This window comes from Mustela putorius, unplaced genomic scaffold, assembly GCF_011764305.1.
Source record: "Mustela putorius furo isolate JIRA1106 unplaced genomic scaffold, ASM1176430v1.1 tig00000040_pilon_pilon_pilon, whole genome shotgun sequence".
NCBI classification, from domain to species: domain Eukaryota; kingdom Metazoa; phylum Chordata; class Mammalia; order Carnivora; family Mustelidae; genus Mustela; species Mustela putorius.
Genome location: NW_025421261.1, coordinates 2102362 through 2115290, shown reverse-complemented (window position 1 = coordinate 2115290; position 12929 = coordinate 2102362). Strand labels below are relative to the sequence as shown.

At 40.1% G+C, this 12929-nt stretch overlaps 1 protein-coding gene across 2 annotated transcripts in view; it reads left to right on the top strand.

The window, feature by feature from the left end:
- The window catches only part of ANTXR2 (ANTXR cell adhesion molecule 2), a 145974-nt gene that overhangs the window by 36503 nt on the left and 96542 nt on the right, over window positions 1-12929 (top strand). For both annotated transcript variants that reach the window (XM_045070080.1, XM_045070365.1), the window contains 3 exons: window positions 1815-1875; window positions 4004-4102; window positions 5921-5990. In XM_045070080.1, coding sequence (XP_044926015.1) covers window positions 1815-1875; window positions 4004-4102; window positions 5921-5990 — 230 coding nt within the window. The remainder of the gene's footprint in view (window positions 1-1814; window positions 1876-4003; window positions 4103-5920; window positions 5991-12929) is intronic.

Genomic DNA, 12929 nt, shown 5'->3' with positions numbered 1-12929 from the left:
ATAAAGAAATTGTGACCTGAAAGACGTTCCTTCACAGGAGCCTCCTTAACAGGATCAGTTTTTTTTTTTTTTTTAAAGATTTTATTTATTTATTTGACAGACAGAGATCACAAGCAGGTAGAGAGGCAGGCAGAGAGAGAGAGAAGAGAAAGCAGGCTCCCCGCTGAGCAGAGAGCCCGATGCGGGACTCGATCCCAGGACCCTGAGATCATGACCGGAGCCAAAGGCAGAGGCTTAACCCTCTGAGCCACCCAAGCGCCCCTTAATTTATTTAAAATAAATTCCTTCAGACTTGCTGGCAAGTCAGATAGATGGGGAGGCTTTGTGTTTCCCTTTGATTTGCACAGCTTCCTGTTCTTTAATCTCAGACTGGCCAAAGCCAAAGCTAGAATGCTGCATTTTGGTTAGTTGGAACCTTTTTAGCTCCATATTCCTTTAGCAAAACTTTTCTGTTCTGTTCCCCTCTGAGTCTTGTTACCTGTATGGTGTTAAAATATTGGGATTCTTCCCCTCCACGAGGTGGGTCAGTGTTTGACAGTGGTCCTCAGCTCTTTGCCCAATTCTTAATTGAAGTGTGGTACATTCTCCCGAGAGGAGTATTGATTATAGGGGATAAAATAGCAGACCAAGAGGAGGTCTTTGGGCAATGTAAAACCTTTGGGTGACTGTGGAATCCATCTCTGGTCATTCCTGAGTTTAAACAGACCTCCTTCAGAATTTCTCAGACATAAAATTTTACTCTATTTGTTTCCCAATCACTTAACCTTCAATTGCTTTGCAAAAAGTAGATCTACTGGCGAAGGGATCTTAAAAAGTACAAGTGACACCCCCTTCTCCGTGATGTCTCTTCAGCGACAGAAATTCCCAGCTGGCTTTTAGAGTCTGACAATTTATCCTTTTGTTATTCAAGAAAGCACGGAAAGTGTTTCTGCTTCCTTCCTTCCTGTTCCAGCTCTGAGCGGGAGAGGCTGGAGCCCACTGTCCGTCATCCGTCTTCAGCTCTGTCGAGAAAGGAATGTCTCCCAGGATCATCTGGAATTTGTCTGAATTTGATAATGTAGAGCAGAGCAGTTCCAAAAATAAAGACGGGCTTGTTGTGTCCATTAGGAGCCGCTTATTGCATCACTGTTGTTTTTCACTTGTAGCCTTGGGCCTTGTATGGTGGTTTCTGTTTCTCGGAACAAGCTAAGAAGAGCCATTCTGTTCCTGCGCTCTGGGAATGCTGGAGTGCGGACTCTGTGTTTTTGAGGGTCATACTTGGCCCATACGTACAGAGAGCCTGTGTTCCGCAGCTGTAACGTTTGGTGCATATAAGGGGGATTGTCATCTGTGGGAATTGAGGCTGAGACATCGAATAAAACGCCACAGCCAAAGAAATGTTTATTTATTGATACTCTATTGAACCTCTTAATAAAAAACATATTAAATTCGCATAATTGAGCAGGAGGACTGATGTGCTCCCTTGTTTTTGCCCGACAGGAAAAGTCAGCCTAGATTTTATGGCAACCGAGAAAGTGTAGTCGTCTTTGTGTTCAAGGCTCCCAGACGTGGAGGTGGAGGTTAGCATCTGCTTTATCTGTGCTTATCTGAGTTTACTCTAATCAGATAAGGATTCCTACAGAACAGTCTTGGAACGTGTACTGAAGGACAGCACAGAAATTTTCTGAAGACTTGAGAGTAGTGTCTATGATCGTAGATTTTCTCTGCCGTCTCTTGAAGTTAAGGGGAAGACTTAAAGATCATTAGCAATCTTATAATTCACTTTGCATGTTAGAAATTAATTCTCTACGTTGGTCTTCTTTTCTCCTTTTTAGATACTCGATCGGTCATGCACTGAAATTCTGGAATTGCGGCCTTCAAGTGTCTGTGTGGGGGGTAAGTGGTTAGAATTTAAAAATACCATGTAAGAAATTGTATTTTTTTTCCCCTCGTTAAATTATATGATTTAAAACTCATGTTGGAAAGAGAATAACAAAATTAACTTTTTTGGCATCCTTTTCTGTAAGAATTTTTAAATAATTCCTTGAAATATTTCTATTTTAAATTCAAATTTTTTAAGATTGGAGTGTTATTTTAAATAATGAACATATTGTGTGACAGGCTTTTAGAATTTTCTGTATATTTAGTTCATGTTTGAGACCTTTCCTATGACAAGTAAAATAAAATATGAGATTTTTTTTTCTTTTATCTGGTTGTACAAACAGTCTTGTATCTGTGGACTCTGAGCTGCGTGCTTTGGTGACCCGGCCAAAGCACGGCTCCCGGCGGCTCAGGGCACGCACGGGAGTGACGGACGGATGGGCGATGGCGGGAAGAAGCAGGAGGCTTCATTAGCCGGCATTGGAACAAACCTGGCTTTAGCACTCCCAAGCCGTCCTTACCAGGGGGAATGTGATGCTCTCTGGTCTACTCTGTTTCTTCTTCAAGGCTGACTTGGAGTTCCTTTTAATTTAGAAAAGGAAGAGTGTTGGGCCTAGTGGGAGAGGAAATGTGCTGTGTAATTTCCCATGGAGCCTCCCAACCGCTGGTGATGGTCTTAAGTTCTGCATCTTGAAGACTCCCTGTTTAACGGTCGCTGGGATGTTGAAGAGGAGTAGCGCATTTGACCATCCCAGAGCGTCCCCTTCATGATTTTACCTGCTCGTCCTAACAACAGTTCGACAGTTTTTTCTTTCCTTTTTTTTTTTTTTTTGAAGGATTTTTTTTTTTTATTTGACAGAGAGACACAGCGAGAGAGGGAACACAAGCAGGGGGAGTGGGAGAGGGAGAAGCAGGCTTCCTGCTGGGCAGGGAGCCTGATTCAGGGCTCGATCCCAGGACACTGGGATCATGACCTGAGCCAAAGGCAGATGCTTAACGACTGAGCCACCCACGTGCCCCTCGACAGTTTCCTAACCCCTGGCCCAGGATGACGAACTTGCATCAGGAGTTGCCCTAGCTGACTCTGTCCGTCTGACTCGAAAGCCCTATTCTTTTTGCTGAGTCACATCTTAAGTTTTACCTGCACTTTTTAAGTGAAATTCCTTTTATAATATACTTAATGAACAGTGGCATAGCAGTATTTCCTTCCTCAGTAAATTACTGTGTGCATGTTAGACTGTGGTAGACAGGAGGTCGTCCGAGAAGACTGAGAGGTAATCACTGTTGAAATAGTTAACATGCATCTTACAGCTGAACAGCAGACAGTTAAATGCCGATCAAGATATTTGATCAGTTCACTTGTGTTTCCGGCATTTTATTTTACTGACATTTAGTGACAGCTGCTCCTCTGTGAGTCCTGAGCAGTAAGCTGAATAAACTTTCCTTAGTGACTGGCCGTAGATCGTTAATAGTCCAAAAGGCATGACCTTTGGTGAGTTATAAATCTGTATGCAACAGAATGAAACCGGTGAGTGATGTCAGGAAACCGGGGAAGAACTCCATATGGGCTGTCGGAGTAAGGAAAATACAGCACTCGGCAGTTCTGAGAAACCGAGCGCATGAATAAGTAGTTTTCTCTACATTCCCGTACCTTGATACCCTAGAGGAGAGAAAAACAACGAAGCTTCTTTCCTGCGGATACTTTCCTGACCACAGAATTTGGGGAAGTTTTCCTGCTTTTCTTTTCTATGCTTTCCTTTCTCTCTCTCTCTCTCTCTCTCTCCCCCCCCCCCCTTCTTTCTTTCTTTTTCTCGGTCAGAGAAGATGAGGCCCGGGAAGTTTCTGTGCTACGTGGGGATAACTGTCAGGCTTCAGTTCTTACATCCTGGTTACTATGGGAAAACACTTTGTCTAACAAATGAAATACTGCCTTCCTATGTGGCAGTAAATAGTATCTTCCCCGAATTTCACTAAGGGGCCCAAGAAAGAAAGTCGGAAATAAGCAATGTCTTCACTGTTACTAGTAGGCTTAATACTATGAAGAAATTCATTCTGTGCATCTTGATACTTTCAAATTATTATTATTATTATTATTATTATTATTGTAAAGCAGGGATTAAAATGTTTATTTTTCTTCTCCTAGATGAATTTCAGATTGTTTTGTCCGGAAGAGGATTCAACTTGGGCACTCGGGATGGAAGTGTTCTCTGCACCTACACTGTAAATGAGACGCACACACAGAGTAGGTTCCTCGTGGTTTCCTTGTTGCCTGCGTGTCCGCGTGGCATATGAGCACCACGCGTTGTCTCTTCTTTCCAGCTGAAATCAACCATGCTCTATTTTTTAATCATAGGAGGAAGAACTGAAGTCCAGTGATAGTACAAATAGTAATAATAATTATTTTTGTTACTGAGTGATTATGGCCTTTGTTTATAACTTAAGAAATGTGAACCTTGTCCTAAGGAGCCTCATTTTACAGATAATGGTCTAATGGCGGAAAGAGTAAAATGATTTGTCTTTGGTGACATAGTCAGGAAAGGGCAGAGCAGAGAGTTGAACCCAGTTTTCCTGACCGTCCTCTATGTGGACATCAACTGCTGGGTTTAACTGCCTCTTTCCCCAGATTTATTTATTATCACCCTTGCCTGAAAATCGAGCTCTCTTGGGCTGTTCTACTGCTTATTGCCTTATTTTATTCTCACTCATTTTTTAAATCTAATTTCCCAATAGTTCGCCCAGCAGCTCCTGGACATAGGCTTTTTGTCTTACAGATAAAAGCCTTACGGATATTTTATATATTTTATATTTTTAGATAGTTTACATATTTTGATCTCTAGTGCCTGCTCAGAGCTGTTTGTTGATAATTATCATATTTACACAATTAGGTTTTATTTTCCCTAATGTGGCTTTCCAAACAGCAGATGAATATAATGTTTTTATCTCCATTGTGCAAGAAGCTCCTTCAATAGATCCTAATATTCTGAGCATTTTGGGTCTCTTTAAGACCTTTTTCCCTCATCAATGATTATATCGGCTTCCAAGATTGTAATTTGTAAGGCAGATGCTGTAACTCTGTGAACTCTGCTAGATTTATTTTTTGAGAGGTGCATGTAAGATTTGCTGCTGCCCTGATGGTACTAAACATCCCAGTAGCGCAGCTTTGGCTGTGCGCGCAGCAGCCGTTCAGCGTGTTTGCTGAGCTGGCGTGGGGAGGGTCTCAGTGCGAGCAAGGCCGTAACCACCTCCTGCCTCTCCTGTTAGCATCTGCATTTTGGGAAGGCAAGACAACGGTATTTGCACCAAACTCTCCGGAATAGATTCCGCAGTTGAAGAGGACAAAATATTTTTATTTGTCTAAATCTGAGAGTTAGTTTCACCCGACTCCCTTTGAGTATGAGTAGATATTTGATTGTAGTATAAGCATAGTTTTTCCTTTGTTACGTAAAATGAAGTTTATTAAAGTAAATCACTGAAGAAATAATTGGAGTCAGATTGTGTTTCCATCCTTTACATTCTAGGATTATCCATTTGCTTATGTAACTTTTCTGAATATTTATAGGTCAGATTTCCCCCCCATATGTTATTAAAATTATTAGGGCAATTTAAGCATTTAGTTTTATGAAATTTATTTATTTATTGTAATATCCAGCTATCTTATTAAACTGAAATAAATTCAGTCTTTCTTGGATATTCATCTTGTCTCATTGTTTTTAAATTCTGCTTCTTAAAAATATGTATCATTTATCCTTCAAAGTCTAAGATATTTGAAAAGTGGAAATGGAGAAGATGATAATTTTATAGTCTCTACAAATATTTGTGAATTTAGTCTAATAAAAGCCATCACTTATAATTTGCCAATACTGTATATCGAGGAGGCTTATGACCTCTATTTTTTCATTTTTTTTTCCTTCTCTTTATAGATGAGAATCTGTTCTTTTTTATGCTAATGTATTTAATGTTTCACTGTTGACCTGATTGCAGTTAGATTTTTCATAGTATTAATGAAACTGTGTGAGATACATAGAGCTCTGTATGAATTCAGTGGCATTTTATTTTCTAGGTGTTAATCCAGTAAGTGTGGACCTTAATTCTATGCTTTGTCCTGCACCTGCCCTGAATAAAGTGGGAGAGTAAGTACTTCCTTAAAAGCATTGAAAAAACATGTTAGGCTATGAATTATTAGGAAATGGTGATAAATATACATTAATTACTTTACTGCCTCTTTTTTTTTATGTACAGAGTGAACATGAAACAGTAAGCTCTAGGCAAACTGCTCTGAACTGCTATAACTATACATAATATACGCTTAGTAGGTTAAAAATGCTAATGTCTGCTTTATTTTGTTTCTTAAATACTGATTAAAATGCCCTATAAATAGTTATCTGGATGGGTGTGAGAACTATTGCTAGAGCCTTTAACTAATCTGAGCTGCAATCATTATTTCAAACTTCATAGAATAATACGTTTACACGTGTACATACGCACATACACACACACGTGCACGTTCCAAAGTGAGATTTTGATTAATTCCTATGATATTTACTTATTTATTTATATTACTTTTTAAAAAGATTTTATTTATTTATTTGACAGAGAGGGAACACAGCAGAGGGAGGGGGAGGGGGAGAAGCAGGCCTCTCGCGGAGCAGAGAGCCCGATGTGGGGCTCCATCCCAGGACCCTGGGATCATGACCCGAGCCGAAGGCAGATGCTTAACAACTGAGCCACCCAGCCACCCCCTATGGTATTTAAATATCAATATAAAAGAGCAGGAGGAACATGGCTCAATAAGGCATACCTGGGACTAGAAAATATTTGAGCTTTAATTTGTATCCAGGTCCTGTTAACGTCTGTTTTCTCGTGATCTTTGGTGTGGTTATAAACCATAATGGTAGCTGGTTAAAATAAGGATATTTAGTTTGGAAGAAGAACTTTTATTTAAAGCACCCAAACGCAGGTAATTTCACTAATAATTTAGTTTTTCTCTTTGTGATTTTTCCCCCTTTTTTTTGTGAAGGAATGATTGGAGACAGTTCAGATGTTCCCTAGCCCAGCAGTAGGGGATGGATACAAGATGTTTAGGATACTAAGTAAGTCAGAGGATTACTCTGTATTGATCTTGCATGTAGAGTAGAGGAAAGTAAAATATACAAAGTTCGTTAGCTTCTCTTGGTTTTTTCTGCTTCAGTCCTCAGCAGGAACGGTCCTGTTAAGGCCGGTCATTTATGTCGTCCTGCACTCCAAATCCTCGATATTTTCCACTCAGAGTGAAAACTCTGACACTGCAGTGTTCTACAAGGTTCTATAGGATCTGGGCCCCTTTCTTCCAGCTTCCTTTGCCCCTTCCGTATGGGCACGCTGGTCTCTCTGCTGTTCCTTAGCCACGGCGACACGTTTCCACTCACTGTTCCTCTGCTTGAAGTTTCCTTCTCGTTCACTGGAACCCGCCGCTTCAAGCCTTGTTCAGTGTCACCTCCTCGGGAATGCTTCCTGGTCACCCTCTTTAATCAATACAGTCTTCTTCCTCTTAAGTTTTGAGCTCCCTCTTCATGTCTTTCAGGGGTAATTTTTTCTCCCAGGCATTTATTTGTTTGTTCTTGAGTCTCCCTTCCTGATACGTTAAATTTTGTTGTTTTTGTTCTGTCTGTAACACCAACACGATGCTTGACACAGAACAGATCCACAGATGTTTATTAGATGAGAGGATGTATGCATTTTTTCTCAAATATTTTGAATTACTGGTTACATAAAAGCAAAAAGAATACCTTGTATTCTTTGTATATTTGTATAACGAACTTTGTATATTTTACTTTTGCTGTGGGTAGGGGCAGGGGCTTACATCAGGTAAAAGAAGAATGACCAGAATCTTTTTGGGGTGGCGTGCCATTTAAGAGAAGAGCAAACTATCTTGGCATTTTAATAACAGTGATTGGATTAGGAAGACAGTTTACTTTCTTCTCCAGAGCAGTTATAAAATGCAATATGCCTGTTCTGTCCCAGACATTGAATTTGTTCTCCACAGACTTTGCCCTGAGCACTCCTGTTTTGAGGAGACGACTGTAGAAAGTGCTGGTATTCTTCAGTACTTGTAGATTGGCTAAAAACCCAGGAGATGTCATTTTACAAAATTAAATAGAGCGTAATAAACATGAGGCACGAGAAGTCGTCATTTGTTTGGCTTTGGACATTACTGTTTCACCTACAAGCAAACTGAGAATTTGGGGGGAAGGAAATCTAAAATAATTATTTTTGGTCTTTCTTTGTTGTTGTTGTTTGTTTGTTTTTTTTTTTTTTTTTTTTTTTTTTTTTTTTTTTTTTTTTTTTGGTATCAAGTACATGATACCACTGAGGCAAAGCATGAAAAGATTTTATTTGTTCATGTATTCAGCATCTGGGGACATCATTGTTGTTCTTCTAAGTATGTTGCAAGTAATTTGGACCTTTCCTTTGCCTTGAGTTTTCTTCAGATACTTTCGTAGGTGATGAGCTCTCTTATGAGATTGGATTAAAATCAACACAATGGAAACAGTTTAGCCTTGTAAGGTGACTGATGCTTAATATGTTTGCCTAATTAGCTTTTGGCTAAGGATTCAAACCCATTAAGTAGCTAGTTAGTCTATGTTTCAAATAAACACATCTGGCCCAACAATGAATGAGGGTTTTTCCTGTGTGAGGGTGACAGATGTGGTGATGGTTCCCCCTGTTCTCTCCCTTAAATAATTAACAACACCCCGGTGCAGTAACCCTACATAGGCAGCCTCAGAGCCAGCTGCACAGTCTCAGAGCGGGATCCGTGGACGTGCCTCATCTCATTAGCCCGCTCTATCAGTTCCCTTCTCATCTTTATGTTACTTCCTGAATTCCATTTGGTTTGAGGATTTTTCTTTTTCAAACCTAAAGGCTTGTGAATTTCAGTTAGTAAGAGAGTTCATGGGAAGTTGCTTTACTTGGGGGAGACGGGGACAGAGAATATAGCAGCGGAGCTAGGACCACAGGTTTGCATTTGGAAATTGATCCTGTGAAGTAAACAAAGGTTAAAGGGATCTGGGCACATCTTACCCAGGTATGTCATCGGTCAGCATTCTTGAAATGGGTCTTTGAAGTATTTTCTTTGAGAGAGATCTCTGTTTATCAGATTTCTTTATTTGTTACAGATATCCAGATGGAGATGGATTCTTTTTTTTTTTTTTTTTTTTTTTTTTTTTTTTTTTTTTAGCAATTTTATTTATTTGAAAGAGAGAGAGAATGAGCAGAAGGGAGAGTGGGAGAGATCAAGCATGGCCGGTGGGAGGGGGCAGGAGGAGGGAGCAGCAGCGGGGAGAGGGAGAAGCAGACACTCCCGCTGAGCAGGGAGCCCACGGGGGGCTTCGATCAGAGGACCCTGAGGTCATGACCTGAGCCCCAGGTAGACGCCTAACTGACTGAGCCACCCCGGCGCCTCTGAGATGGATGCATTCTTAGTACTTAAACAGGAGGAATGTAAAGGTGCTAGTCATGAGGTTGTTCTTTTGTATTTCTTTCACTGGACACAATTTAATTTTAAAGTGTCACATGATGAAACAGATGAGCTCACCAAGAAAAATCTGTGGATTGTTGGGAAGTTTATTTCTACCAGTGGCTCCTTTGTACCAAAACGTCTCCAGTTTGAATAGGAAGGACGCTGTGAAGTGCCTTGAGTCCTTCCCCCGCAGGGCTTCCGCCTCCTGGCGTACCGTGCACGTGTCCCTGTCCTCGCAGGACGGGCTCCTCCTCCGACCCTTGTGGAGTGAGACGTCGACAATAGCACAGCTGCTCTGCAATAGCTGAGATCTCAAACCTGTAATTTGGCAAGAAGAACAGAGCAAATTGGGTAAATATACATAAACACATTGTGAAGAAAGAAAAACAGAACAGAATGAACCGGAGCCTTATCCTACAGCTTGTTTGATAGAGATGATTTAAGGAGGCATATGGTATAGTTAAATGTGCTTTCAAAAACATTGGCCAGAATCTTCTGGCAAATATGAAATAAATATCTAAATCAGATGAAACTGATAGTATTAGTTCTCTTAAGAGGCAGTGTGGGAAGACACTTGACAGAGTGTTTTAGTAAGAAGTGGTGGGACATTAGTGTATGTGGAAAATTTCAAGCATGTGATATTGAAGGATCATCCAAATGAATGGTGCGGCAGACTCGGGGTTAGAGCCCGACATGGTAATAGGATCTTGTTATTTTCTTCAATGTTGTTGTTTTTTTCAGTACAATTATTTTGCCTGGAATAAAATTGATTCAGTCCACTTGTCTTTCTCGGTTAGACAAATTTTCTGCCTTTTGCCCAGCTTCCCACATGAACACTTCTTTTAAAAAAAATGTAACTATATATGGATGTGCATACAATCCCTAATACCATTATTTTAGTAGCAGGGGGTAAAACAACACCTTATTCACTCTTCTGTTCCTAATGAGGAATGAGACTTGATTTATTTATTTTTGTCATGGATACTAGGATATTAGGTATATCTTTACTCCGAATGTAAACATCAGAATCTTAGTGAGAGCTAATGTGATCTCAACCTTAGTAAGGCTGAGGACTCTCTGTTTCTTTATTTCTCTACCCCTACCCCCGTGTTAGAACCATTATCTTTTCTTTCATGTGGTATATTGCTTTCTTTCTTTATTCTTTTTAAGGATTTTATTTATTTATTTGACAGAGAGAGCACAAGCTGGGGGGTGAGGAAAAAGGAGAAGTGGGTTTCCCACGGAGCAGGGAACTGGATTCGGGGCTCGATCCCAGGACCCTGAGCTGAAAGCTCAAATGACTGAGCCACCCAGATGCCCCTGTTGCTTTCTGATTAGACCCATAAATGTGATCGGTTCACCTAAGCTGTTTTGCATCTCCGTCCTAAGTATTATATTTAGTTTTGGAAATTGTCTAAGAGGAACAACCATGAATTTGAACACATGGAGTGATGGCCAAAAAGATGTTGCCAATGTGGAAATGTTAAATAGGGCGAAACTTAAACTACTGAAAATGATATGGTTCAGGTGTGACACATCCGCTGTCTTCAAACGTCAGCTCTGTCATGTGCGCGACGGACCTGACCGAGTCTTCCCTGTCCCAAGGGAAGGAGGACGTCGCGGAAGGCACAGGGAAGCGCCGTGCAGCTCCGTGTTAGGACCATCTTTCCAACAGGGTTATTCAGCGTTTAAGTGGCCAGGAGTGTTCAGAGAGGGACAGACGCACGATGAGATAGAGGATGTCCTTAAAAATGTATTTAAATCCTCTTATGGAGTGCTCCTAAATACTACCAATTGTTTTTTGCTATTACTAAGACATTTGGGATTTTTGGATGAAAGGCACTAAAAATTGAGTGATTATTCCCAAGTATATTTTCATTATTTTATTAAAATATACAAAAACAGGGGGCACCTGGATTGCCCAGTTGCTTACCACTGCCTTTGGCTCAGGTCATGATCCTAGAGTCCCAAGATCTAGACCCACATCAGGCTCCCAGCTCTGCAAGGGTCTGCTTCTCCCCTTTCATGCTCTCAAATAAATAAATAAAATTAAAATATATATATATATATATATATATATATATATATATATACAAAAACAGCTAAAAGGGGTTATTTTCAATGTAATACTGAAAAAAATTATAACTTTAGGCATGATGTATGGCACATCTCTGAATATAGCTTTTTTTCCTTCTGAAATCTGGCAGTCTTCATATATTAGTTTACACATTTATTGAAATATCTCAAAAATTATTTTATTCAGGAATCCTTTAACTGTTTTAAAGGAAATATCCTTAGACAAAACACTAATTTCCATATACACCCATCACTAGAAATAGAATCTTTAAACTATTCACAAATATGAAGACTTAAAAGTAACTTTTACAAAGGTCTGTGGACTATTTAATGGAGCTCTCGATTTCAAAATACCTGGAGTCACCGCAGTTCTAATAACATTTTGGCTATTTGCCAGCTGGATTTTCAGTATGTGCAAATTGGAGGTAGATTATTTATTGCTTCTAGCAAATGTCTTTCACAATTTTATTTAATTTTTTCATCTTTGTTAATGGATCATAAAATGGCACTCTTTTGTTGGCTTTGCATAAAGTCAGCAGTAAGTGAATGCTTTGCCGGTAGGCAACTGTGGATTGAAACGTCAACCGTATTTCACAGTGTATGGAATTTCTTAGTTCAGAGTAGCTCTGACATCTGGCACTGAGCTATTCTGTTTTGGAACTCTCCTGCATCTTTAAACATTAAATAAACTCTCTGTGACCATTAGGATTTACCGAGTTTTATTTACTTAATTATGTATCACAATACTATTTAATAATTTTTCATGTGGGATGAATTTAGTTTTATCACTGTGGAGTATCAGTGACATTAAAATGCACGTAAAGCAGTCTTTTTGTTATGGTAAGTGGTTGAGGTTTCTTCTGACCCAATGTGGGGCTTGAACTCAGGACCCTGAGATCAAGAGTCGTGTGCTCTAGAAACTGGGCCAGCCAGGTGCCCCTATCCTTCTACTTTGAAAAAATATTCCAAGAATGGAACAAAGATTGGATTAAGATATTTGTAAGCAATTCTAAATGATGTAGAACCAGTTTACAGAAAACAATGTGGGAAGTTGTCAGTTCTCAGCCTTCTTCTCTGCCCTGACCGCCCCGGCATTAAGGACCGCGGGCCAGTCCTGTCTCAGAAGTTTTCCTTTGTCTTTCATGATTTGTATTCTCACCTCCCTGGCTGTTTCTTCTCAGGCTCCTCTTCTTAACTCAATTATCCATTAACTCAGTTATCATTATGGTGAGATGCCTGACCATAAGTGCATCTTCTTTAAGGCTTCCTTTTCTTGATGAGGAGCTCCAGATGTCCAGACAAGATCTTTTCCTTAACTCTAAACCCACTATCCAAAGGTCCACTATCCAGTTGTCTGCTGACTCACCTGGATTTTTCATGCGCACATTCGACTTGAAGTTCCCAAGATAAAAGTATGTACTTCTCTTCAAACTCTCCATCTCCTGTGTTTCCTGCGCATACCACCTCACAGCAAGGTAGAAACTCTGGTCATCTT